The sequence below is a fragment of the Helianthus annuus genome, chromosome 13, assembly GCF_002127325.2.
Source record: "Helianthus annuus cultivar XRQ/B chromosome 13, HanXRQr2.0-SUNRISE, whole genome shotgun sequence".
Lineage (NCBI taxonomy): Eukaryota > Viridiplantae > Streptophyta > Magnoliopsida > Asterales > Asteraceae > Helianthus > Helianthus annuus.
The window spans coordinates 39529391-39553662 of NC_035445.2; the positions used below are offsets into that span (position 1 = coordinate 39529391).

General features: G+C 38.3%; 1 protein-coding gene across 1 annotated transcript; it reads left to right on the top strand.

The window, feature by feature from the left end:
• Nucleotides 1-2583: 2583 nt before the first annotated feature.
• Nucleotides 2584-23880, top strand: LOC110902624. The gene is made up of 9 exons (XM_035982167.1): nucleotides 2584-2624; nucleotides 3010-3115; nucleotides 3189-3286; nucleotides 21437-21568; nucleotides 21655-21898; nucleotides 22196-22522; nucleotides 22597-22679; nucleotides 23070-23254; nucleotides 23669-23880. The coding sequence occupies exons 1-7, from the start codon at nucleotides 2584-2586 to the stop codon at nucleotides 22600-22602; spliced, it is 954 nt and encodes a 317-aa protein (XP_035838060.1). The 3' UTR covers nucleotides 22603-22679; nucleotides 23070-23254; nucleotides 23669-23880.
• The last annotated feature ends 392 nt before the right edge of the window (nucleotides 23881-24272 follow it).

A 24272-nucleotide genomic window follows, 5' to 3' on the forward strand; every position in this document is an offset into this window, starting at 1 on the left:
GTAACCGGTCCTAACCGGTTGTAACCGGTTGTAACCGGTTTTTAAAAAAACCGGTTTATCTGTCAATTAATAACCGGGATGTTTGAAACCGGTTAAAAAAACCGGTTAACAAAAACCGGAAAAAAACCGGAAAAAAAACCGGTCTGCAGAAACTTAACAGCAAGTTTTTTTTTCCTTTTTTCAGCTAATTGGGCTGTTTTTTTCAGCTAAATGCAGATTTTTTTATAAAAAAAATTAACAATAAACTTATAAAAAGTTAAACACATAATAATATCATTAGTTTTGGAACAAACGGTTACATAACAATGAAATACGAACGATAAACATAACAAACGAAATGCGTAAACTTAAACTATTAATCCGCAAGAACGTCCACTAATATATATATATTTTTTTAGTGGAACTACAATACTAAAATATATCTTGAGAAGCGTCGTTTAATCTTCTTCGGCCGAACCCGAACTCGAACTATTGCGTAGGAATTCATCTAATTCGGCTTCTTCGTCGGTCATTGGGGTTGTCAATTCGGCTTCGACCTCGTCCTCGTAAACTTCTCCTTCGTAATCTAATTCTTCCTCGAGTGAACGTTTGTCTTGAACTCTCTCCGCCGCATCCAAGTAGTCTTTTAAGCAAATCGACATCTCAACCGCCTTAGGTGTTAGTCGAGTCCTCCTTATCGAAATCACCCTACCACTAATAGAAAAAGCACTTTCCGAAGCTACCGTGGAAGCTTGGACCGTTAGTAAATCTCGGGCCATTGTGGCTAAGATCGGAAATTGATTTTCGTTACTTTTCCACCAAGCCAACAAATCAAAATTTTTAAACTCTTGTGAACTCATCATTTGTAGAAAGTTCGACCCACCATACCGACCGAGTTCACTACTACTAGTGTTACCACGATGCATTTGACTCGACTCATCATACAATTGGTTATAAGCATACAAATCTAGATCTTCCATTTGACTTGAACCTTCACCGAAAGCGGCGTTTCTCATTGCCGCGTGAATGTGTGACGCGGTTGAACCATATTTTGTTACATAAACATCAAACAATTTTGTAAGTTGATCGTTGAAACGAGCTTTTGCGACTTCACCAAAGTTTGGTTCTTGAGTGGTGTTTAAATTCAATTGGTGTGCAATTTTTTCAATCAAAGACCCGGCTCCAAAAATATTAAAACAAGGGTTTAGAGCGGCGGCACAAGTGAAAACCGCCGGTAGTTCTTTAAAATATTTTCTTAATTTTTCCTTCATTGTATCCGCCATGTCACAATATGGTCTACCTCTAACCGACAACTCGTTTACTTTCAAACACATTTTAAACAAATTGTGAAGAACCAATGAACTTGTTGGATAATAAACCCCCGATAAAGTCTTTGTTGATGTTTTGAAAACTTGAAGCACTTGTGTAACATTTTCAATAGTTTCCCAACCCGACGGGTGGTAAGCCGAACACTTTCCACGACTAGCCAAAAGGTTATGAAATTCTATTAAACTTTCTTTTTGCAAAATAGCTTTTTCAAACATAATGCAAGTCGAGTTCCACCTATGAGCAACGTCCCAATTGGGTCCTAAGCATATTCGACCCGCTTCCTTACAAGTTTTAATATATTTTGAATGTCTTTGCGTGTTACTAAATATACTTCGTAACATTCTTTTGAAAGCTTCTTTTTGTGTTTCAATAACCTTTAAACCGTCTTGAACGGCCAAATTTATGATGTGTGCAACGCATCGGCTATGGAAAAAAGTACCTTCACAAATCGGATTGTATTTTAATTTTAAACGCATAACCGCGCTCGTGTTGTTTGAGGCGTTATCAAAAGATATTGAAAAAACTTTATTTTCCAATTTGTATGTTGTAATACATTTGTCGATTACTTTATATATAGCTTCACCGGTGTGAGGGTAATCGAATAATTTAAACAAAATCGTGCGTTTCATCATTTGCCACGTCGCCGGTTCAATCCAATGTGCGGTGACACAAATATACGAATCGGGTGAACCGTGCGGTGCGGACCAAACGTCGCTAGTCAAGTTAACACCGGTTTCTAATTTTTCAAAATAAGAAATTAATTCTAGTTTAGCTTTTTTCCACAATTTTAAACAATCCCTCCTAAGAGTAGCACGACTTACATGGGTGTATCGTGGTTGGAGAGTTCGTTGAACCATCTTTGTATAGCGTTGGTTGTCGAAGTGGTTGAACGGCAAACTTTCTTGGATTACAAACTTCGCCATTTCATCCCTAACCATATTGAAATTGTAGTTGAAAATATTAGCGCCATCACTTGCCATGGAAGTTTGACCACCAACTTGTTGTTGTTTCAACGCCTTGCAAAACGGTTTTTCGACGTGTTGCTTCAACGTGGAGTTTGCGGTTTCGGCGTAAAAACCTAGACAATGATGACAACGCGCTTTTCTTTTACCGTTGGCCATCTCGCACAAATCAAAATGTGACCAAATCTCGGGGTTGCGTTTTGTTGGAACAACACGAATCACCGTGTCGGTTGTAGACTCGCCAACATGGACCGAATCATGAGCACTAGACGTTGCCATAGCGTTTTGAGAGTTTGAGAGTTATGGAACAAGAATGAGGGACTTTTTTAGAGATTTTGAAGGTTATCAAGTGTTGTGAATGAACCTAAACACCCACCACCCTTTTATACTAACTTTGAGATGATTTTTGGTCAAAAAAAAACAAAAAAAACGGCTCTATTTTGGTTGTAACGGTCATATGACCGTTTGTTAAAGCTGGGCGTAAAAAACCGGTTTTAACCGGTTATTTTAACCGGTTTTTTTTAAACGTTATCAGTTAACCGGTTTTTTAACCGGTTTTTAAAAAAAATCGATTTTTAAACCGGTTTTTTCCAAACCGGTTTTATAACCGAACCGGCAAACAAAAACTGAAACTGGTTTATAACCGGTCTAACCGGTTGTAACCGAACCGGTTAAAAAAAAAACCGGTTTTTAGAAAAACCGGTTCCGGTTTTTTTTCCGGTTTCGATCGCGTAATCAGTTTTTTTGTACACCTCTACCTCCACCTACTTTCCCCCAAATCTTTTCAGCTCCCTCTCACAGTTCTCTCCAAAATCTGCGAATATCTTCATTTCTACTTTAAATCGGTTAGTTTTATGTTGAATTTTTTGTTTATTTTGTTATATAGATTGTTAATTTCTTGGTTCTTGGTGAATGTAGTTCTCCACCGGCACCACCTCGTCTCCATGGCCACCACCGGCACCACCTCGTCTCCACGGCCACCACTGTCACCACCTCTTCTTCTCGTGCAAAATAAGGTTAGTTTATGTTTATATTAGCTTTTAAATCTGTTTATACATGATTGTTTTTTTGTTTTAAATTTGTTTGGGGATGAAGTTCACAACCGTTTGCATTCTTGTTTTTTTTTCCACCTCTAGTAAGAAAATAGAAGCCACCGTTTGCATTTTTTGGTTTTGGGCTGGTCAGTTTTTTTTTTTTCAACACACAAACTTTTAAAGCATTCCAAAAATAAGGTGGTCAAGGAATTGAAATGAGGGTAAATTAGCAGTAAAAGTCAGTGAGGGAAAATGAGTAATTAGGGCCAGGTAGGTATGTTGTAGTGATATGAAACTGATGTTGAAGCAATCTAGAACCAACTTGACCTTGAACTCTTGAAAACCTTGAACTGAGAAATAGAACTAGAAACATTTGGCTTAGTGTGAAATAATATTAGAGAACTGGAATAGTGTATGTTTATTATTGTTCAAAGATAGTAGATGGGTCAAATATGTTAACTGATGTACACTGTGATTTGTCAAATTGACTGAAGTTTAGAAAACCCATTATATCGTTGTGGCTTCTGCACTGGCGAAGGTTAGTTGTTGCCCGGGGTGCACCCGCCCACCCAATGTTTCTGTTAGAAGTGTATAGGTTCCGATTTTTCGACCGAAAATTTTAAAAATTATTTAGGATTGCCTCCCCCCAATTATTTTTCCTAAATATTTATACAATATATAAATTAAAGTAAAGTTTGTTACCACTTTGTATATCCTAAATATTTATATAATATATAAATTAAAGTAAAGTTTGTTACCACTTTGTAGATAAGTGATGGGTAGTTTTGTAAACATATTTTAACTCTTATTTGTTTAACTCTAGATTAAACACCACACAATAAACTTAATCGCAAGTTTTCATGTGTAAGAACGGGTCCTTTGAATGAATGATTTTTTTTGTTTTATTTGGAACTATTATTATTTGACCTGACCCGAAATATAACGATAGGAAAAAAATGGGTTCCATCACTTTACGCCCCCTCGAAACTTTTAGTCAAGCTCCGCCACTGGGCTTCTGTCTTGCTTCATGTCCACCTTTAAGGCAGCTTTATGGAATACCTGAATGTTTTCGTCTCCGATTGCTTCATGCCCCACTTTCAGACACATTCACAACATGCAGAGAATATAATACTCGGTAACATTCCCTTGTGTTGCTTGAACAATGAAGTCAGCAAGCTTCATACCACATTAAAATAGGTTAACTCAAAATATATAGCTCACTAGTAAAATGTAGTGTATTAAGAACAAAATAGGTTAAACACCATAAAACCCACATGGGTACACATAAGCAAACATAGATTCACGAATAAAAAAAATATGCATACGTTTAAAGTCAGACTCACAAGTTTTTATTATGAATTATCACAAAGAACTGGTGACCATGGTAATTGCAAAAGAGGGTAACTTAAAAGCATATAGCAAGGATTACCATCCACCAGTAAATAACTAATGCACATTAAGTGTTAGATTAACAATTTTAGGAGGGATGTCAAACAAAGAAAGAATTGATTTATGCTCACTTAAAGTGCATGTCTATCAAATAAAATGGTAATTTTGACCCGGTGAGTGAAAAATGGTAATTTTGACCCGTTAACTAAACATGTTGTGTTTGATCCGTTTACTAAACAAGAAAAAGGATTAATAGCGGCGACACTATTAGCGGCGACAACTAATATGTTGCCGCTAAAGGCCTTATCCGCACCCGGCGACATTTATCCTTTTTCATCACCTTCATTGATCCTTTTCCCTTCTATTATTTAAAAACAAATAATAATAATAATAATAATAATAACAATATCCTTTGAATATAACCACACTTAAATCGGAAACAAAACTTCATGTCTAGCTTTTACCCATTGACCCACATGATATTTGCTCTATTCTTTTCGAAAATTCATATATAAACCATAATGAGCTTAGAAATACCCGTCTGAAATTGATTTAGAAATTAATTTCAGGTTGTCCCCGTTTAATTTGGGACTGCTTTTTGAATACTTTATCTCATTTAGGATGTGAATGTGTATTACATGATTGTTTGTTTAAGAAGGATTCGGTTATCATTTTCTCTTTGCTCCTCGGGTATATATATTCTTACATATATACTTGGGAGCTAAGAGGAAATGCTGCCGAATTTTTCTTAAAGAAACAACCATGTAATACACATTCATATATGAGATAAAATATTCAAAAAGTGGGTTTAGCAACCTACCCTTGTCTTGCAAACCCTAAATTAAATTATCTTTCAGTTGCATAATGCCTATCGATAAAAGCTGGATTGATTCCCCACTTCAATCAGCTCACTACCAGCAAGGACTCAGGTCTTTTATCGCGATGTGTGAAAGAGTGCTCCCCAACCATAATGAAGTTAGATGTCCGTGTTCCAAATGTAAATGTTCCGGCTTAACAACCATCACAAAAATGAAACTCCATTTGGGGCGTATGGTTTTTTGGAAAGATTACATAAAGTGGGACTATCACGGCGAAAAATCTCGGCCTGCAGTTGTAGAAGTAGAAGTAGATAATGTTGTGCCACAGGAGGGTATGGAAAACGTTATTGAAGACATTAGGGGGGAGCGTATGGAAGAAGATACAGACCGTAACCTGGAGATGTCGGGTGGAGAATCTAACGGTGTTGATGACGATTTTGAAGACATAATAAAGGATGTTGAATCTGAATTATATCCTGGTTGTACTAAATTTTCTTCACTTGATGAAATAACCGAATTGTATAGTGCCATATAATGCTAATTTCGAGGACGAAATTTTATTTAAGGAGGATAGAATTGTAATATACGAAACTTTCAAAACCCTAGTTAAATAAATGTGATAAGTAGCATGGATATTACTATGTCGGATATTCAATGCCTAGAACGCTGGTCAACTTTCAACCACACTTAATTAAGGTATAATAATAATAATAATAATAATAATAATAATAATAATAATAATAATAATAATAATAATAATAATAATAATAATATTTAATAGTTAAGATTGTTGTATATCTCTTCCTACGAAGAGAGGAAATAAAATGGCCATATGAACTATTATGATATTAACTATTATATAGTTTTTAAATTGTGTTTAGGTAGAATTTGTGTGAACCAAAAAAAAAAAAAAAACTAAATGAAATAAATAATAACTAACAAGAAAGATTGATAAGGAATACAGCTATCATCATCCGATCTCTTCTAAACCTCCGATCAATCAGGAAGCGGCATTCCTTTTTCCTATTCAATCACAATATCTTGTAATCCTTTCCAAACGTATGTTTCAAATCACAATATTAACCTTTCAATACAAGCGTATACGAGCATAATCAAACTTAGAGCCAACCCAAAATCACCGCCGCTACGTTGCCGAGGAGTTGTTGTTCTGTCGCTGGCTCCAAATCAGGTCGCGTCATCGTTGATTCTGCAGTCATCGACCACCGTGGAAAACGCAGCAGTGTCGGAGAAGACGCCGGTTTCTGATTCCCGCCGACCAGCCATTGACTAGTCTGAACCAGGTAACCTAAGTCATTATATTAAATCATGTGTTGTGATGTTCTAATTTACAAACCCGGTTTTGTTCCGTTAGTCTGCACAGCCCCATTACACACCCGTTTTCGTTCGTGTTCGATTGCCAGCAAGCTGTCACCTATTGCTCCCGTATCCATCTCGCTTGGCGACTAAGGTAACAGTGTTAAATCCTCCGGCGATTGTAGTTGTTTCACCATCCTTAAGTTGTCTAAGTTAAAGGGTCTATAGCTTTTGGCAATCGCTATGTATGAACTTAACATAGCACAGCAACATTTTGAAAAAAGAAAAAAAAATAAAGAGTTATGTGTTCGTTGATTTTAGTCTACTAATTCGATTTGTCCTTTATTTTTTTCTTAGGAATCCACCTCTACTTGCATGAGTTATAGTTATTGAAACCAACAGATATAGAAAAAAAGAAAGAAAGAAAGAACTATAATCAAGAATACAATAAGCACAGGTTGCAAGCTTTTAGAGAAGAAGACAACATGCATTTGATTATTTTATAGTTCTTTTCTGTTATTGGGGTGTAGCCACCAAACTTAATTACAAATTACAAAGAAATTCATAAAAGGTAATATACATACGCTAATAATATAAAATATAAACTAGGGTTGTTTGTTTTGGGAAACTGAATGGGTTAACTATATATTATTTTTACGTTAAGGTAAATGTATTTAAACAATGAAATAAGTAAATAAAAATATATATATATATATATCCATCAGTGAGTTATTCATACCTAGAAGATTAGGGAAAAGAATTAATACTAGTATTTATAAGCACACCATGTATCTTTATAGGAAGTCCTATTTAAATAACAAGACAACGTAGTCCAATATATAATATTTTCCAAACGTAATAATGTTGTAGGATTTCGTGACGTTTGATCCAACCTTAGGATTTACTACGGTCATCGCTAATTGCTTAAGGTACGGATTTTGTGGTGTCTTGCTCTTAGCATAATTGTTTTAATTCATGACATCTTATTCGTTCGTGATTGCTACTTGAACTGTTGAGTTTTCTACGTTCTCTAATTATCGTTACATACATCATATCGAATTATTGTCCTTGTCACGCATGCGATAAGTTACACATTTATACTCATTGTCGCATGTTCCCATGAGTTTTATTATTTATTATTTTCATTGGCTAGATGTGATATAGCCTTAGTGTATCATTAGTGTATTTTGCCTTGACTTGAGTAAATCATTTTATTGACCTCAATACCCGAGCATATCCACCTATGGGGACATAGGGCGTCATCATAGGCACAGTTGACGTGCACCATCCGTGGCGGTGCGAAAGGCCCACGGCGTCTCTATATTGTATTGTGTGCTTAGTGATTGCACTTCTTGATTATTGAGAGGCGTATGGATCGATCCTAGGAGTGTAAGTGTAAGTGTTAGTGGTAGTGGGATAGGTGTGAGTGCCCACATCCCCTCTACATAATGGTGCATTGGAACTGCAGCTAATGTACAAAGTGTTAGTGTTTATTGTTAGTGGCTCATATGGGTATTTCTAATATACCTTTATGGTATTCATCAGTGATCATTCAGCGTATTGTATTGTTTGCATCGTTAAAGTGTTTAGTGTATTGCTTCTATCATTTATGTGTCAGTGCTATTGTTTCTCCGTTACTGGGCAATTTTTGGCTCAACCGTTTCTTCCTGTTGTTTTCTTTTATTATGTCTTAAACATGCAATTTTTGGCTCAACCGTTTCTTCAGGGAAACGTGTGAAGAGTGATAATAAAAAGCTAGAGTTGGAACAAGGAGTTTAATAAAACCTTATTCAATAAATTTAGACACTTATGTTTTTCTGTTGAGACCGTTATGCCATTTTGGGAATTTTTGTTTTTAAACCTATGGAATTTATGTTTTAATTAAGTTATTAATTGTCTCTGATTACCGAATTGTGTAACACGTCAGCCCTAATCGGGGCGGGGTGTTACAGTTATGGTATCAGAGCTTAGGCTCTATCCTGTAGAAAACATTAACTAAATAATTAAGACACGTGAGGAATGGGTAGACATTGGGTTAGGTATTCTGTTATGTGATTAGTCCTTATTATTTGTTTCATCTAAATTCTTAATGTGTTTTCTTTAGATGCCTCCTCGTCGTGAGACACGCAACTCTGGTCGTCGTAATGGTGGTTGACCAAATGAGCCTGATCCAAATATCGTAGCTGCTATCACTCAGGCCTTTACTGCTATGTTGCCTGCACTTGTTCAGGCCGTACGTGGTCCTGATCCGAATCCGAACCCTAATCCAAACCTAAACCCAAACGGTGTAATTGGGGATTGGCTAGATAAGTTCATAAAACAGAAACCGAGATCTTTCACAAAGGCAACCACTCCAATTGTAGCAAGGGATTGGATTGCTCATATCGAGAAAATATTTCGGGCGTTAGGAGTTGGCGATGAATTTAAATCAAGGTTAGCATCGCATAAACTCGAAGAAGATGCGCAAACTTGGTGGGAAGGTGTATTGGAGGAAAGAGGAGGAGACCCATTTGTGGAGAATTTACCTTGGGCAGATTTTCGTACTATTTTCTTCGAGAAATATTTTAACAGCGTGGATAAGAGTTCTTACACTCGAGAGTATCACAATATCCGTCAAAGGAATGACGAACCACTTTCTGACTTCACTGATCGGTTTTATCGACTAGTTGGATTTCTTGGGTCAGCTGCTGGAACACCAGAGGAACAAGCAGAGAAATATCAATGGGCAGTTTGTGATCGGATTCGTAGAGCAATCATCCAGTCAACGTTCCCCACTGTTGCAGAGGCCGCTAAGGCTGCTAAAAAGGTTGATATGGAGAACAAAGAATTTTTGGGTGGTTCCAATAATAATAGGAAGAGAAATAGCGACGAATACCGCACTCCGTTCACTAGTGAGTCGTCTCAAGCACCTACTCGAAATAATCAAAACAATATGGGGAATAGGTCATCGGGAAGGAATATTAGACCATGGCAGGGAAGGGGCCAAAATCAGGGTCAGACCAAACCCTACCAGCCACCAACCCAAGCTCAACCCGTAAACCAGAAAGGTAACCAGAACCCTACCCAGCCTCCAGTGTGTAACCATTGCAACAAGCGTCACCCAGGCATCTGTCGTCGACTTACTGGGGCTTGCCTTAAGTGTGGAGATATGGGGCATAAGATTAATGAATGCCCAAAGGCTGGTAACCGACCAACTGATACCACTAGGGGAGCTGCTATGCCACCTACTACGGGAGGGCGTGTTTTCTCATTGACTGCAGGGGAAGCTGCTAATGCTCCAGGTACCGTCTCCGATAAATGTTCCTTTAGTATTATTATTTTGCTTGCTTAGTTGTTTATGGCTTTCATACAATCGTTTGTGTCTTATTGTTTATCGATTCACTAGGTACTGTTTCGGGTAGTATTTATTTGGGTGAGCGTGACTTGTATGTGTTATTTGATACTGGGGCAACCCACTCGATAGTCTCACAACTAATTGCCCGACATCTTAAAATTACGCCTTCTCTATTGGATCAAGCTTTAGTCATTTCTACACCAATGGGAAATTCTTCGGTTATTACTCACATCTATAAAGATTGCCCGCTTGTGATCGGAAATGTTATTCGTATAGCGAATCTTTATCCCATACAAATGGGAGATTTTGATGTCATACTAGGCATTGGATTGGTTATCCACGCATCGCGCTACCATCGATTGTCACTCCAAACGAGTCATTTTTGGTGATATTCTGAATCCTGAATGTATTTATCAAGGATCTCAACCTCGAAAATCCATTAAAATCATCTCTGCTCTTAAAGCTCAAAAACTTATATCCCATGGATGCGAGGGATTCTTAGCTGCTATTAAAGATACCTCAGTGGATACACCACGTGTCGAAGACGTTCCTATTGATGTGTGTAAAATGCAACATATAAATCACATCAATTAAGGCATAAAACTAACCCTTTTTAAGTACTAATGTTGGAAAAAGAGTGTTTTTGTCTTCCTTTTGTATTTTCAGGATGAAATGAGCTCAAAAGCACAAAAGAAGCAAAAAGACAACTAATTCTACCATAAAATACAAGAAAAGGAACAAAAGTGGACTGCCCGGACCCTCAACGACACCTCCCAAGGCAAAGGAGAATAAACAGAGTCTGAACACGCCCCGTGTCCAGCGAACACGGGGGCGTGCCCAGGAAGCAGTAGAAAAGACAAACCAGTAGAAGCTTCCATTGCCCACCACGGGGCCGTGTCCAGCGAGCACGGGGGCGTGGTGAAAGTACAGCAGGCGCATTAATTGTAATTCGCAATTACAATTAATGAAGTGAGAGAATGTCAGACGGGCATGGGGCCGTGTCCAGCGGACACGGGGCCGTGTCCAGCCTTCTGTTCAGCCTATAAATAGAGGAGCTTGGCTTCATTCTCTCTCATCCCTTGGCACACCACCTCTCTCACACCTCATCCACCACCCACCACCACCATAACACCATCATCCACCACCATCATCCATTGTCCATCGTAGAGTGTGTGAGTCGTCTCGGGATCCAAGATTGATCGTAAGAGTTCTTGACAATCAAGGCCATGTTTGCCTAAGTCTCTTACATCACTTGGTGAAGACAAGTGTTTAGTATAATACTTTTTATTTTTAATCTTTTGAACTTTTTATTTGGTTTTGTATTAATGACTTTAATAACTAGTTACTTATGTTGAAGGTGATCTTTCCTTATCGTTTGTCCGTAGTGTCTTGGCATTATTTTACTGTCTATATAAAATAAAAGTTTCACCATTCATATCTCCACGGTCTATATGGAGGTATGTTGGCTACCTGGTCGGGGGTTAAGGGAACGGTTTGGTAAGGGTCTTGCCCTTGTTCAGCGTTTAGAGGTCCTGCTTGGGACCTGGGTCAAATTTAGTAGGATCTCCTTCAATGCCCATAGGTATTGGATGGCGGGGATCCAAACTCTTTGACCCCCTCATAAGTTAACTACTATTAATACTATAACCCGGCTATTTAGGACTGTATCCCTGCTGACTCAGACTACTTAGCCGAGGGTAACGTCACCGCCAAAAGCGGGGCCTACCATAATTTGCATTAATAACTTAATTCATTATCTTTCAATAATCCGACCCTTTAGGATTGTATCCTTGCTGACTCAAACTACTGGGTTGAGGGTAACGTCGCCTTCAAAAGAGGGGCCTACTACAATAACTAAGATAATCTCTTAAACAAGTGCAAAAGTGCGAAAATAATCAGAGGTTTTACTAATACACGTGTCGGATCCAAGTGATTCATCTTGTCTATCTGTTTTTATTTTATTTTTATTTTCAGCATTTAGTTAGTTTTTATTTTTCTTAGTTTAAAACATTTTTCTCACTTTTTGATTTGATTAGACGTTGAGGATAAACCGGTATTAAAAGCTCTTGTGTCCTTGGACGACCTCGGTATCTTACCAACACTATACTACGTCCACGATGGGTGCACTTGCCCATATGTGTGTTTAGTGTTAGTGAATATCATGTTTTATAAATTTAAAACTTGGCTGAAAGTGTAAAAAGGGCTTAAATATACATCTAAAATATATATACACTTCACGCACATCACCTATTGTTCGAGACTTCTCTGATGTCTTTCCAGAAGAATTGCCAGGGATACCACCTGAACGTGAAGTAGAGTTCACTATTGATTTGATTCCCAGAGCTGAACCTATTTCTAAAGCACCCTATCGTATGGCCCTATTAGAGTTGAAGGAATTGAGGCTGCAAGAACTTTTGGAACTTGGATTCATTAGACCTAGTGTTTCACCTTGGGGAGCACCGGTTTTGTTTGTGAAGAAGAAAGATGGTAGCATGCATTTATGCATCGACTACGGGGAGTTGAATAAGATCACCATTCGTAATCGCTACCCCTTACCGCGTATTGATGACCTTTTTGACCAACTCCAAGGAGCGAAGTTTTTCTCAAAGATTGATCTCAGATCAGGGTACCATCAGTTGAGGGTCAGAGATCAAGAAGTCCATAAGACAACATTTCGTACCCGGTACGGTCACTATGAGTTTCTAGTCATGCCTTTTGGTTTGACAAATGCTCCTGCTGTTTTCATGGATCTTATGAACCGAGTATTTCATGAGTACTTGATCGGTTCGTGATCGTATTCATCGATGACATCTTGGTGTTTTCTAAAAGTAGAGGAGAGCATGAGGACCATCTTCGCACTGTTCTAGGAACTTTACGCCAGGAGAAGTTATATGCAAAATTTTCTAAGTGCGACTTTTGGCTTGAAAAAGTGGCGTTTCTAGGCCACATTGTATCAGCGGAAGGTATCACAATGGATCCATCAAAGGTGGAAGCTATCACTAAATTGCCCAGACCAACTTCAGTTACCAAAGTTCGAAGTTTTCTTGGTCTAGCGGGTTATTATCGACGTTTCGTAGAGGGATTTTCTATTTTGGCCTTACCTCTAACTCAACTCTTGAGGAAAGGGATAAAATTTACTTGGAACGATGATCGAGAAAAGAGTTTTGAGGCATTGAAGCAGAAGCTAGTATCCGCTCCTATTCTTACTCTACCTTCTAGCACAGGCGGATTCGATATATACAGTGACGCATCGAAGAAAGGGCTTGGTTGCGTTCTCATGCAGCATGGAAAGGTTATTGCGTATGCCTCACGTCAGCTTAAACCCTACGAGGTGAATTATCCAACGCATGATCTAGAGTTAGCGGCAGTTGTTTTTGCACTTAAGATTTGGAGGCATTATTTGTATGGGGAGACATGTAACATATTCACCGACCATAAGAGCCTCAAGTATATTTTCACTCAGAAGGAGCTTAACATGAGGCAGAGGAGATGGTTAGAGCTACTTAAGGATTATGATGCCAACATTCAGTACCACCCTGGTAAAGCAAATGTTGTTGCAGATGCACTGAGTAGGAAGAATTCTGGGGGTTTGGCATGCTTAACTGTGCAGCCTCAAATTCAATCAGACCTGAGACGCATGGATATTGGTATACAAGTTGGTGAGTCTGGTGGTTATTTGGCTAGACTGAAGATCGAATCGAACCTTATCACTCAGATAAAGGAAGCTCAAAAAGAAGATGGTGAGCTTTGGGCGGTCTTACAAAATTTGGGAGTAGGAAAACAATCTGAATTTCGAGTGGATGAACATGGAACAATATGGTGTGGGAAGCGTTTATGGGTGCCAGATGATTCCGCTCTTCGTGAATCATTACTGACTGAGGCACACAGTTCACCTTATTCTATACACCCTGGATCCACAAAGATGTATAGGGATTTGAGGCAACATTTTTGGTGGGGTGGTATGAAAGAAGATGTAGCTGGACATGTGAGCCAGTGTTTGATCTGTCAGCAAGTGAAGATTGAACATCAACAGGCTAGTGGATTGTTACAGCCTTTAGATATTCCTCTCTGGAAGTGGGATGATATTTGTATGGACTTTGTAACTGGTCTACCGTATGAAGAACGATGCTATTTGGGTTGTGGTAGATAGACTTACAAAATCTGCTCATTTCTTACCTATTCAAAAAGGGTACTTGGTGAGTAAGCTATCAGAGATATTCCTTCGTGAGATTGTTCGATTGCATGGTACACCATCATCTATAGTGTGTGATAGAGATCCACGTTTCACATCACGGTTTTGGAAGGGTTTCCAAAAAGCTTGGGATACGAAGATACGATTTAGCACTGTTTTCCATCCGCAAACTGATGGACAGTCTGAACGTACTATTTAGACTTTAGAGGATATGCTTAGATCATGTGCACTTGAGTGGACAGGAAACTGGGATGAATACTTGTGCTTGGTGGAGTTTTCCTACAATAATAGTTGGCAAGCTAGTATTGATATGGCACCTTTTGAATTGTTATACGGGCGTAAATGTTGAGCTCCCACATCTTGGGACGAGGTCGGAGAAAAGATGATTGAGGGTCCTGAATTGGTATAGATCACGAATGAAAAGGTTGCTATTGCTCGTGAGAAACTTAAGGAAGCCCAGAGTAGACAGAAGAGTTATGCTGATCGCCATCGAAGGGCTTTGGAATTTAATGTTGGTGAAAAAGTGTTCTTAAAAGTCTCGCCATGCAGGGGTATCCGACGTTTTGGCATAAAGGGAAAGCTGAGTCCTCGCTTTATCGGACCATTTGAAATTTTGTAAAGAGTCGGCGAAGTTTCTTATCGGTTAGCTCTGCCGCCACAATTGTCACACGTGCATAATGTGTTCCATATTTCACTGTTACGTGGGTATAATTATCATCCACTCCCTGTTGTGAACTGTCCTCTACACGAGATTCGTGAGGACTTATCATACGAAGAGGAACCAGAGGCTATCTTGGACCGACAAGAACGCGTGATGCGTAAGAAGTCTTTTCCGTTCGTCAAAATCTTGTGGAAAAATCATCCAGAACGTGAAGCCACTTGGGAATTGGAGGAAGCGATCCGTTCTCAATATCCATATCTATTCGAAACCTAAGGTTAGTGTTCCTAATGGTTAAATTTTCGTGTATCAAACTCACTAGTGTGTCTTTTCGACTCTTTTGTTAATTGTGTTTGCAACTTCGTTATCATTATTCGCATCGTTAATGTGTAACATAAATAGTATACCATATTCGTAATCACTAATTTCGTGGACGAAATTATTTTAAGGGGTAGAGAGTTGAAATAACCGAATTGTATAGTGCCATATAATGCTAATTTCGAGGACGAAATTTTATTTAAGGAGGATAGAATTGTAATATACGAAACTTTCAAAACCCTAGTGAAATAAATGTGATAAGTAGCATGGATATTACTATGTCGGATATTCAATGCCTAGAACGCTGGTCAACTTTCAACCACACTTAATTAAGGTATAATAATAATAATAATAATAATAATAATAATAATAATAATAATAATAATAATAATAATAATAATAATAATAATAATAATATTTAATAGTAAAGATTGTTGTATATCTCTTCCTACGAAGAGAGGAAATAAAATGGCCATATGAACTATTATGATATTAACTATTATATAGTTTTTAAATTGTGTTTAGGTAGAATTTGCGTGAACGAAAAAAAAAAAACTAAATGAAATAAATAATAACTAACAAGAAAGATTGATAAGGAATACAGCTATCATCATCCGATCTCTTCTAAACCTCCGATCAATCAGGAAGCGGCATTCCTTTTTCCTATTCAATCACAATATCTTGTAATCCTTTCCAAACATATGTTTCAAATCACAATATTAACCTTTCAATACAAGCGTATACGAGCATAATCAAACTTAGAGCCAACCCAAAATCACCGCCGCTACGTTGCCGAGGAGTTGTTGTTCTGTCGCTGGCTCCAAATCAGGTCGCGTCATCGTTGATTCTGCAGTCATCGACCACCGTGGAAAACGCAGCAGTGTCGGAGAAGACGCCAGTTTCTAATTCCCGCCGACCAGCCATTGACTAGTCTGAACCAGGTATCCTAAGTCATTATATTAAATCATGTGTTGTGATGTTCTAATTTACAAACCCGGTTTTGTTCCGTTAGTCTGCACAGCCCCATTACACACCCGTTTTCGTTCGTGTTCGATTGCCAGCAAGCTGTCACCTATTGCTCCCGTATCCATCTCGCTTGGCGACTAAGGTAACAGTGTTAAATCCTCCGTGATTGTAGTTGTTTCGCCATCCTTAAGTTGTCTAAGTTAAAGGGTCTATAGCTTTTGGCAATCGCTATGTATGAACTTAACATAGCACAGCAACATTTTGAAAAAAGAAAGAAAGAAAAAAAAATAAAGAGTTATCTGTTCGTTGATTTTAGTCTTCTAATTCGATTTGTCCTTTATTTTTTTCTTAGGAATCCACCTCTACTTGCATGAGTTATAGTTATTGAAACCAACAGATATAGAAAAAAAGAAAGAAAGAAAGAAAGAACTATAATCAAGAATACAATAAGCACAGGTTGCAAGCTTTTAGAGAAGAAGACAACATGCATTTGATTATTTTATAGTTCTTTTCTGTTATTGGGGTGTAGCCACCAAACTTAATTACAAATTACAAAGAAATTCATAAAAGGTAATATACATACGCTAATAATATAAAATATAAACTAGGGTTGTTTGTTTTGGGAAACTGAATGGGTTAACTATATATTATTTTTACGTTAAGGTAAATGTATTTAAACAATGAAATAAGTAAATAAAAATATATATATATATATATATATATCCATCAGTGAGTTATTCATACCTAGAAGATTAGGGAAAAGAATTAATACTAGTATTTATAAGCACACCATGTATCTTTATAGGAAGTCCTATTTAAATAACAAGACAACGTAGTCCAATATATAATATTTTCCAAACGTAATAATGTTGTAGGATTTCGTGACGTTTGATCCAACCTTAGGATTTACTACGGTCATCGCTAATTGCTTAAGGTACGGATTTTGTGGTGTCTTGCTCTTAGCATAATTGTTTTAATTCATGACATCTTATTCGTTCGTGATTGCTACTTGAACTGTTGAGTTTTCTACGTTCTCTAATTATCGTTACATACATCATATCGAATTATTGTCCTTGTCACGCATGCGATAAGTTACACATTTATACTCATTGTCGCATGTTCCCATGAGTTTTATTATTTATTATTTTCATTGGCTAGATGTGATATAGCCTTAGTGTATCATTAGTGTATTTTGCCTTGACTTGAGTAAATCATTTTATTGACCTCAATACCCGAGCATATCCACCTATGGGGACATAGGGCGTCATCATAGGCACAGTTGACGTGCACCATCCGTGGCGGTGCGAAAGGCCCACGGCGTCTCTATATTGTATTGTGTGCTTAGTGATTGCACTTCTTGATTATTGAGAGGCGTATGGATCGATCCTAGGAGTGTAAGTGTAAGTGTTAGTGGTAGTGGGATAGGTGTGAGTGCCCACATCCCCTCTACATAATGGTGCATTGGAACTGCAGCTAATGTACAAAGTGTTAGTGTTTATTGTTAGTGGCTCATATGGGTATTTCTAATATACCTTTATGGTATTCATCAGTGATCATTCAGCGTATTGTATTGTTTGCATCGTTAAAGTGTTTAGTATATTGCTTCTATCATTTATGTGTTAGTGCTATTGTTTCTCCGTTACTGGGAAATTTTTGGCTCAACCGTTTCTTCCTGTTGTTTTCTTTTATTATGTCTTAAACAGGCAATTTTTGGCTCAACCGTTTCTTTAGAGAAATGTGTGAAGAGTGATAATAAAAAGCTAGAGTTGGAACAAGGAGTTTAATAAAACCTTATTCAATAAATTTAGACACTTATGTTTTTCTGTTGAGACCGTTATGCCATTTTGGGAATTTTTGTTTTTAAACCTATGGAATTTATGTTTTAATTAAGTTATTAATTGTCTCTGATTACCGAATTGTGTAACACGTCAGCCCTAATCGGGGCGGGGTGTTACACTTGACTTCTTAGCAAAGCTTATGAATCTAAAGGAGACGTCCCATTGGACTAATACTTCATTTGATGGTCTACAAAAGTTGTTGCAAGAATCAATGCCAATAGGCAACAAGATTCCCCCTACGCATTATGTTGTTAAGAAGAAATTTAAGAAGATTGGTTTGGATTATGAGATGATAGACGCGTGCGTAAATGATTGTGCTCTCTTCTGGAAAGAACACGAGTCGTTGCAAAATTGTCCCGTTTGTAATGAGAGTCGTTGGGTCGATAAAGACACAAAAGGCACGAAGGTAGCTCGCAAGGTGTTACGATACTTTCCTTTGACGCCTAGACTTCGGCGTTTGTATTGTTCAAGGCACACGTCAAAAGATATGATATGGCATAGTACCGGACGTTCAGAAGATGGGACCATGCGGCATCCAGTTGATGGATCTTCATGGCAAGACTTTGATAGGAAGTACCCAAACTTCACGATGGAGCTACGAAATTTTCGCTTGGGGCTTGCAGCTGACGGTTTTAATCCGTTTAACGGTAACGGACCCTCGACTCATAGCACATGGCCGGTTATACTCACCACATCCAATTTGCCTCCATGGCTATGCATGCGGGAGTCTACATTCATGTTGACCTTGTTGATTCCTGGCCCTAAATCACCTGGGAAAGACATGGATATTTACCTTAGACCGTTAGTGGATGAGCTTAAACATTTGTGGCACTCTGGTGTACGTACTAAAGACGCAACAACAAACGAATTCTTCACAATGAAGGCGGCGTTGTTATGTACCATAAACGACTTTCCAGCCCGTAGTAGTCTATCAGGTTGGAGTGGACAGGGCTACATGGCATGCCCGACTTGCAACGAAGACACTCCTCCAATGCGTGTAACTGGTAAATGTGTGTATGTTGGTCATCGCCGGTTCTTAGATGCCAACCATACATGGAGAACAAGTCTCGATTTTAACGGGAGACCCGAGACACGAGGCCCTCCGAGACAGTTTAGTCCTGCTGACATAGAAGCTCAACACGGTCGTCTACTTCATCGTCTACTAGGAAAGCATCCATCTTTTGGAGGTGGGAGGATAAACCGAGCAGATTTCGAGCTAAACTGGACCAAACGAAGCATATTTTTCGAACTTGAGTATTGGTCTTCTTTGCAGCTGAAGCACAACTTAGATGTAATGCATATCGAGAAAAATGTGTGCGACAGCTTGCTTGGTACTCTCTTAATGAATGAGAAGACCAAAGACACACCAAACGCACGAAACGACTTGCAAAAACTAAATATCCGGCCGACACAGTGGTTGAAACAATCGGGTAACAAGTTCTTAAGCCCCAACCCAAAGTACTCATTCAAGTCCGATGATCGAAAGCTTTTCTGTGAATTTATAAAAAAATGTTAAACTACCAGATGGGTTTGGATCTAATATCAGCAAGAGGGTGACAGATAACAATTCTAACATTACTGGGTTGAAATCTCATGACTGTCATATTCTCATGCAACGTTTGATACCGATTGGGGTTAGAGGGCTTTTGACAAAAGATACCTCTACACCAATGGTAGACCTTTGTATGTTTTTTAAGCAACTTTGTTCCAGAACACTATTGGTTGAAGATATGAGGAAAGCAAAGGATGATATTCTTACCATCCTATGCAAGTTAGAGATGATTTATCCTCCGGCATTTTTTGACATCATGGTTCATTTACTTGTGCATTTACCTGATGAAGCGATTGCGGGAGGTCCAGTAGCTTTCAGATGGATGTATCCATTTGAAAGGTACATGAAAAAGCTAAAAAAGTATGTCAGAAACCCGACAAGGCCGGAAGGTTGTATAGCTGAAGGTTATGTGCTTGAAGAAGCAATAACATTTTGTTCAATGTATCTTCAAGATGTTCAGACTAAGTTCAATCGCCCAGACAGAAACGAGGATGTAGTTGTTAAAAAATGTAAGTTTTGGGTTTTTGAGTCTAAATGTCGTCCGGCAAGCGCAACGAAGAGCAAATATCTTTCAACCATTGAAAAAAGCAAGATGGAATGGTTTGTTCTCGAAAACTGCGCAGAAGTCAGGGAGTACATGAAGTGAGTGTTCCTATCTTTACTTTTCGCAATATGTTTATGTTAATTACTATTTTCTCTTCCTTACTTGCTTATATTTGTCATTAATGTAGTGAGTTCATATCTACACATCCCCAAGATGATCTTAAAACAAAATTTCTGGGGTGGTTTCGTAATAAGGTATAAAACATATATAACACGCATTACTCTACATCGGTTAGGTAATACATATATAACAAGCATTCTTACTCTATATTTGTTAGGTCCATTCGATGAAAACACAAAATTCTCCAGAATTCCACCCAGAGTTGTATGCCCTTTCAATTGGTGCGAAAATAAATGCTGAAACTTACACTGGTTGCATAGTCAACGGTGTTAGGTTTATGACACTTGAACGTGATGCAAAACGCGCAACGCAAAACTCTGGGGTAGAAGTGGCCGGAGAGAACGGTGTGAAATTTTATGGCCAATTAGAAGAAATTATTGAGTTGAATTATACAAATGGTTATTCAACTGTCCTTTTTCGGTGCAAGTGGTTTGATACTCGAAGGGGTGTAAAGTATGACAATAATATCACCAGTATAAGCACTGAACATGAATGGGACAAAGACGATCAACTCATATTTGCTTCGCAAGCCAAACAAGTGTTCTTCATCCAAGAACCGTCTCGAAACAAAAAAAATAAACTTAGATGGGCTAGTCGAGAACATTAATCATCGAAAAATTTGGGATCGACCATTAAATGATCACCGCGTCGAGCCGGTTCAAAATGCTGATGACGACTTAGAAGATATTGACGTTGTCCACAACAACTCTTCATCTGACTGTCCACTTGTCATCGACCTCACCCAATACTTTCAAATTGGGTCTTCTCATGTTACTTCAGGTGAGCCTGCAACTGAAGTTGGTCCCCCAACGACTACCGTCGATGAAGTGTTGGAGGTCGAGACTGATGTTGATGAGGACGATCCCGATTATGACATTGAGTTTGATTAAGAGAAAACTTATTGTAATTTATATTAGTTAGTATTTGAAAAACACTTGTTGAAATATTTATTTGCATATTAGTTAAACTTGTTGCACTTTCTACTAATTTGTATTTGATACACTTCTTTTAACATTTGTAACTTTTTAGGAAATATGTTTTCTTTGTGGTTTGTATTTCTTTACTTGATGGCGGATGTGATGCCCCGAGGACACGGGGGAGACGGAGCTGGGGATCCACCAAATCCGGATCCTTTTCGGAGAGGGACGCACGAGACAGACGGTAAGTTATCAATTATTATTTAGTACTTTTATTACATTTATTATAAATGTTGTCACTAATTATATTTAATTTTATTTTAATTGCAGCGGTTCCCCCAAGGAGAGTAAGGGGGAAAGCAAAAAATCAAAAGCTTCGCAGGATGGTCAAAGCGGGGGGGGGGGGGTATCTCTTACATTCGATAGGGATGTAACGTATACCCCCGTTGGTGAACCGAGCGACTTATTTTCACGCGAGGCGGGTTTGTACATGTGGCGGACCATCCCTTTCGATAGAATGGGTTGGGGGAAAGTTCCGACTCCTTATAAGGATACCGTCATGAACCACCTAAAGGTAAAATAAGTTGGTCCATTTATTGGTGTTAAACGGCTGCATACGGGTGCAAAAACGCACGCGTTTGCAGCCGTTTAACGGCGCGTTTACGGCTACAAACGCAACAGCAAACAGGTGTAAAAACGCAGCCGTTTGCTGCTGCGTTTGCAGCCGTAAACGCGCCGTTAAACGGCTGCAAACGCAGCAACAAACGGGTATAAAAACGCCACCGTTTGCTGCCGCGTTTGCAGCCGTAAACACGCGGTTAATGTTTTAAAGTTTTTATATAATGTTTTAACAATTATATTTAATTCCTAGGAGAATTTCAATTTCGATGAAGTTGAACAGTATTTGGAGGCGCGCGACTTAAAAGGCGGCATTAGACAAGTTCTTATGAAGCGGTACTCCGACCGCAAGAACTACGCTCAGAGAGAATTTCGTGATAATGGAGGTTATGACGATGTCGAAAGTGCAAGGGCACACCACCCCAAGGATATGCCTTATGACAACTGGTTGAGAACCATTGATCACCTCTTGGACCCCAAATATATTGCAAGAAGTGAGGCAAACACAAGAGTCTGCCAACTTCAAAAATTCCCAAACCGTAGGGGTACATCATCATACAGTAGCACCGCCTACAAAAATGTAATATTTTATATGTGTGTGTTTGTATGTTTATGTTTATTTAACGTCTAATCTAAGTTTTAATGTTTAACAAGGTTTGAAACGTCTTGATACGTACCGCAAAACTCACACCGATAAAGATGGGAATTTTGTTGACCCGGTAGCTGAGCAGAATTATGTAAGTATCTATCTAAATATATATATATTTATATTTATATGAGTAAATTACAACCGATGTCCTTTACATTTGTACCCTTTTAACTAAAGATATTACAGAGTCAAAGCTGTAAAAAATGGGTTTGAATTGCTGTTAAAAAACGGGGGGTTTATATAGGCTGTTAAAAATAGGTTTAATTGCTGTTATAAAATAGGTTTAATTGTTATTATATAGGCTGCAAATGCTGCCTAAAAGCTATAAAAAAGGGGGGGGGTTTGAATTGCTGTTAAATGCAGTTAAAAATGGGTCAATTTGTTGTCAAAATTAAACTAGTTTAGCACTAAAGGACACCGGTTGTAAGTTACTCTATTTGTATTTATATTTATATTTAACCATCTTCGTAAAATACAGCTTAATCTAGAACGCGAGATTATGGGCGGAGAAAGCGGCAGTTCTCAACCGCCGAATGAGGCTGCCGTGTTTCAAAACGTTTTGGGTGATCGACGAGGATGGTTCCGGGGGCTTGGGCCTAAACCTTCGAATACGCCATCGAACCCGTTAAGTGCGCAACCTCAAACCGCACAACCCTTTCGGAGGTAAACTATACATACATTACTATATTTGGTTTACTATACAAGACATTATTCAAAGTGTTTGTGTTGCTTAAAAACAAAAATAAACTAATTCAATATAAAACTTATATCTAGTACCTGTAAGTGGCTTTTAACATGATAGATATCCCCATGGCCTTCAATATACCCTTTGGTGTTGCCCCTATTAAATCATAACAATCAAGATTCACTAAAACAAGGATGAGATAGCTGATAAGCTACCCGAGATATGATATGGTGTTATAACATGTTTCGCGATACAAAATAATAAGAAAAATTAATGTTATTTACCTTTGAAAACATTTAGAAAATTCCTCTTTTTGTCAGTTACGAATACTTATATATACTTGCAACTCTTCTTTTTGCTAATAATATTGGGTTTGATATGTGTTAATGTAGGAATACGTTTCGACTTTGTTCCAAAGTCCGGCATTCGTAAACCAGCTTGAATCCTTTCTTGCGGCGAGGGGAAAGCAAGTCGCACCCGACGATGAGTATGACGATGAGTATGACGATGACGACCTAACCTGAATCCTTTCTTGCGGCTAGGGGATATTATTATTATTGTACGGATATTTTAGGATGTTATTGTACGGAAATGTTTTATACGATTTTAGTATGTAAAGCATTATGTTTGTTTAGTCTGTTTGTGTTGCGCAAAACTTGGAACTATTGGCAGGTTTGTTTATAACAGGAAATACTACAAATGCAGCAAAAAAAAAATGACTTTTAGCGGCGACACGTGTCGCCGCTATTAACTGAACACTATTAGCGAAGACCTTTTAGCGAAGACAAGTGTCGCCGCTAAAAGTCCTAATCATTAGCGGCGACAGGTGCTTTAGCGGCGACATTAAGCCCTTTAGCGGCGACCCAATAGTCGCCGCTATTACCTTTAGCGACGACATTTGGAACTATTAGCGGCGACATTTGTCGCCGCTATTGGTCAACTTTCTTGTAGTGAATGTGAATCGTTTTGGTTTTCCTATGATGCTAATGTAATAAA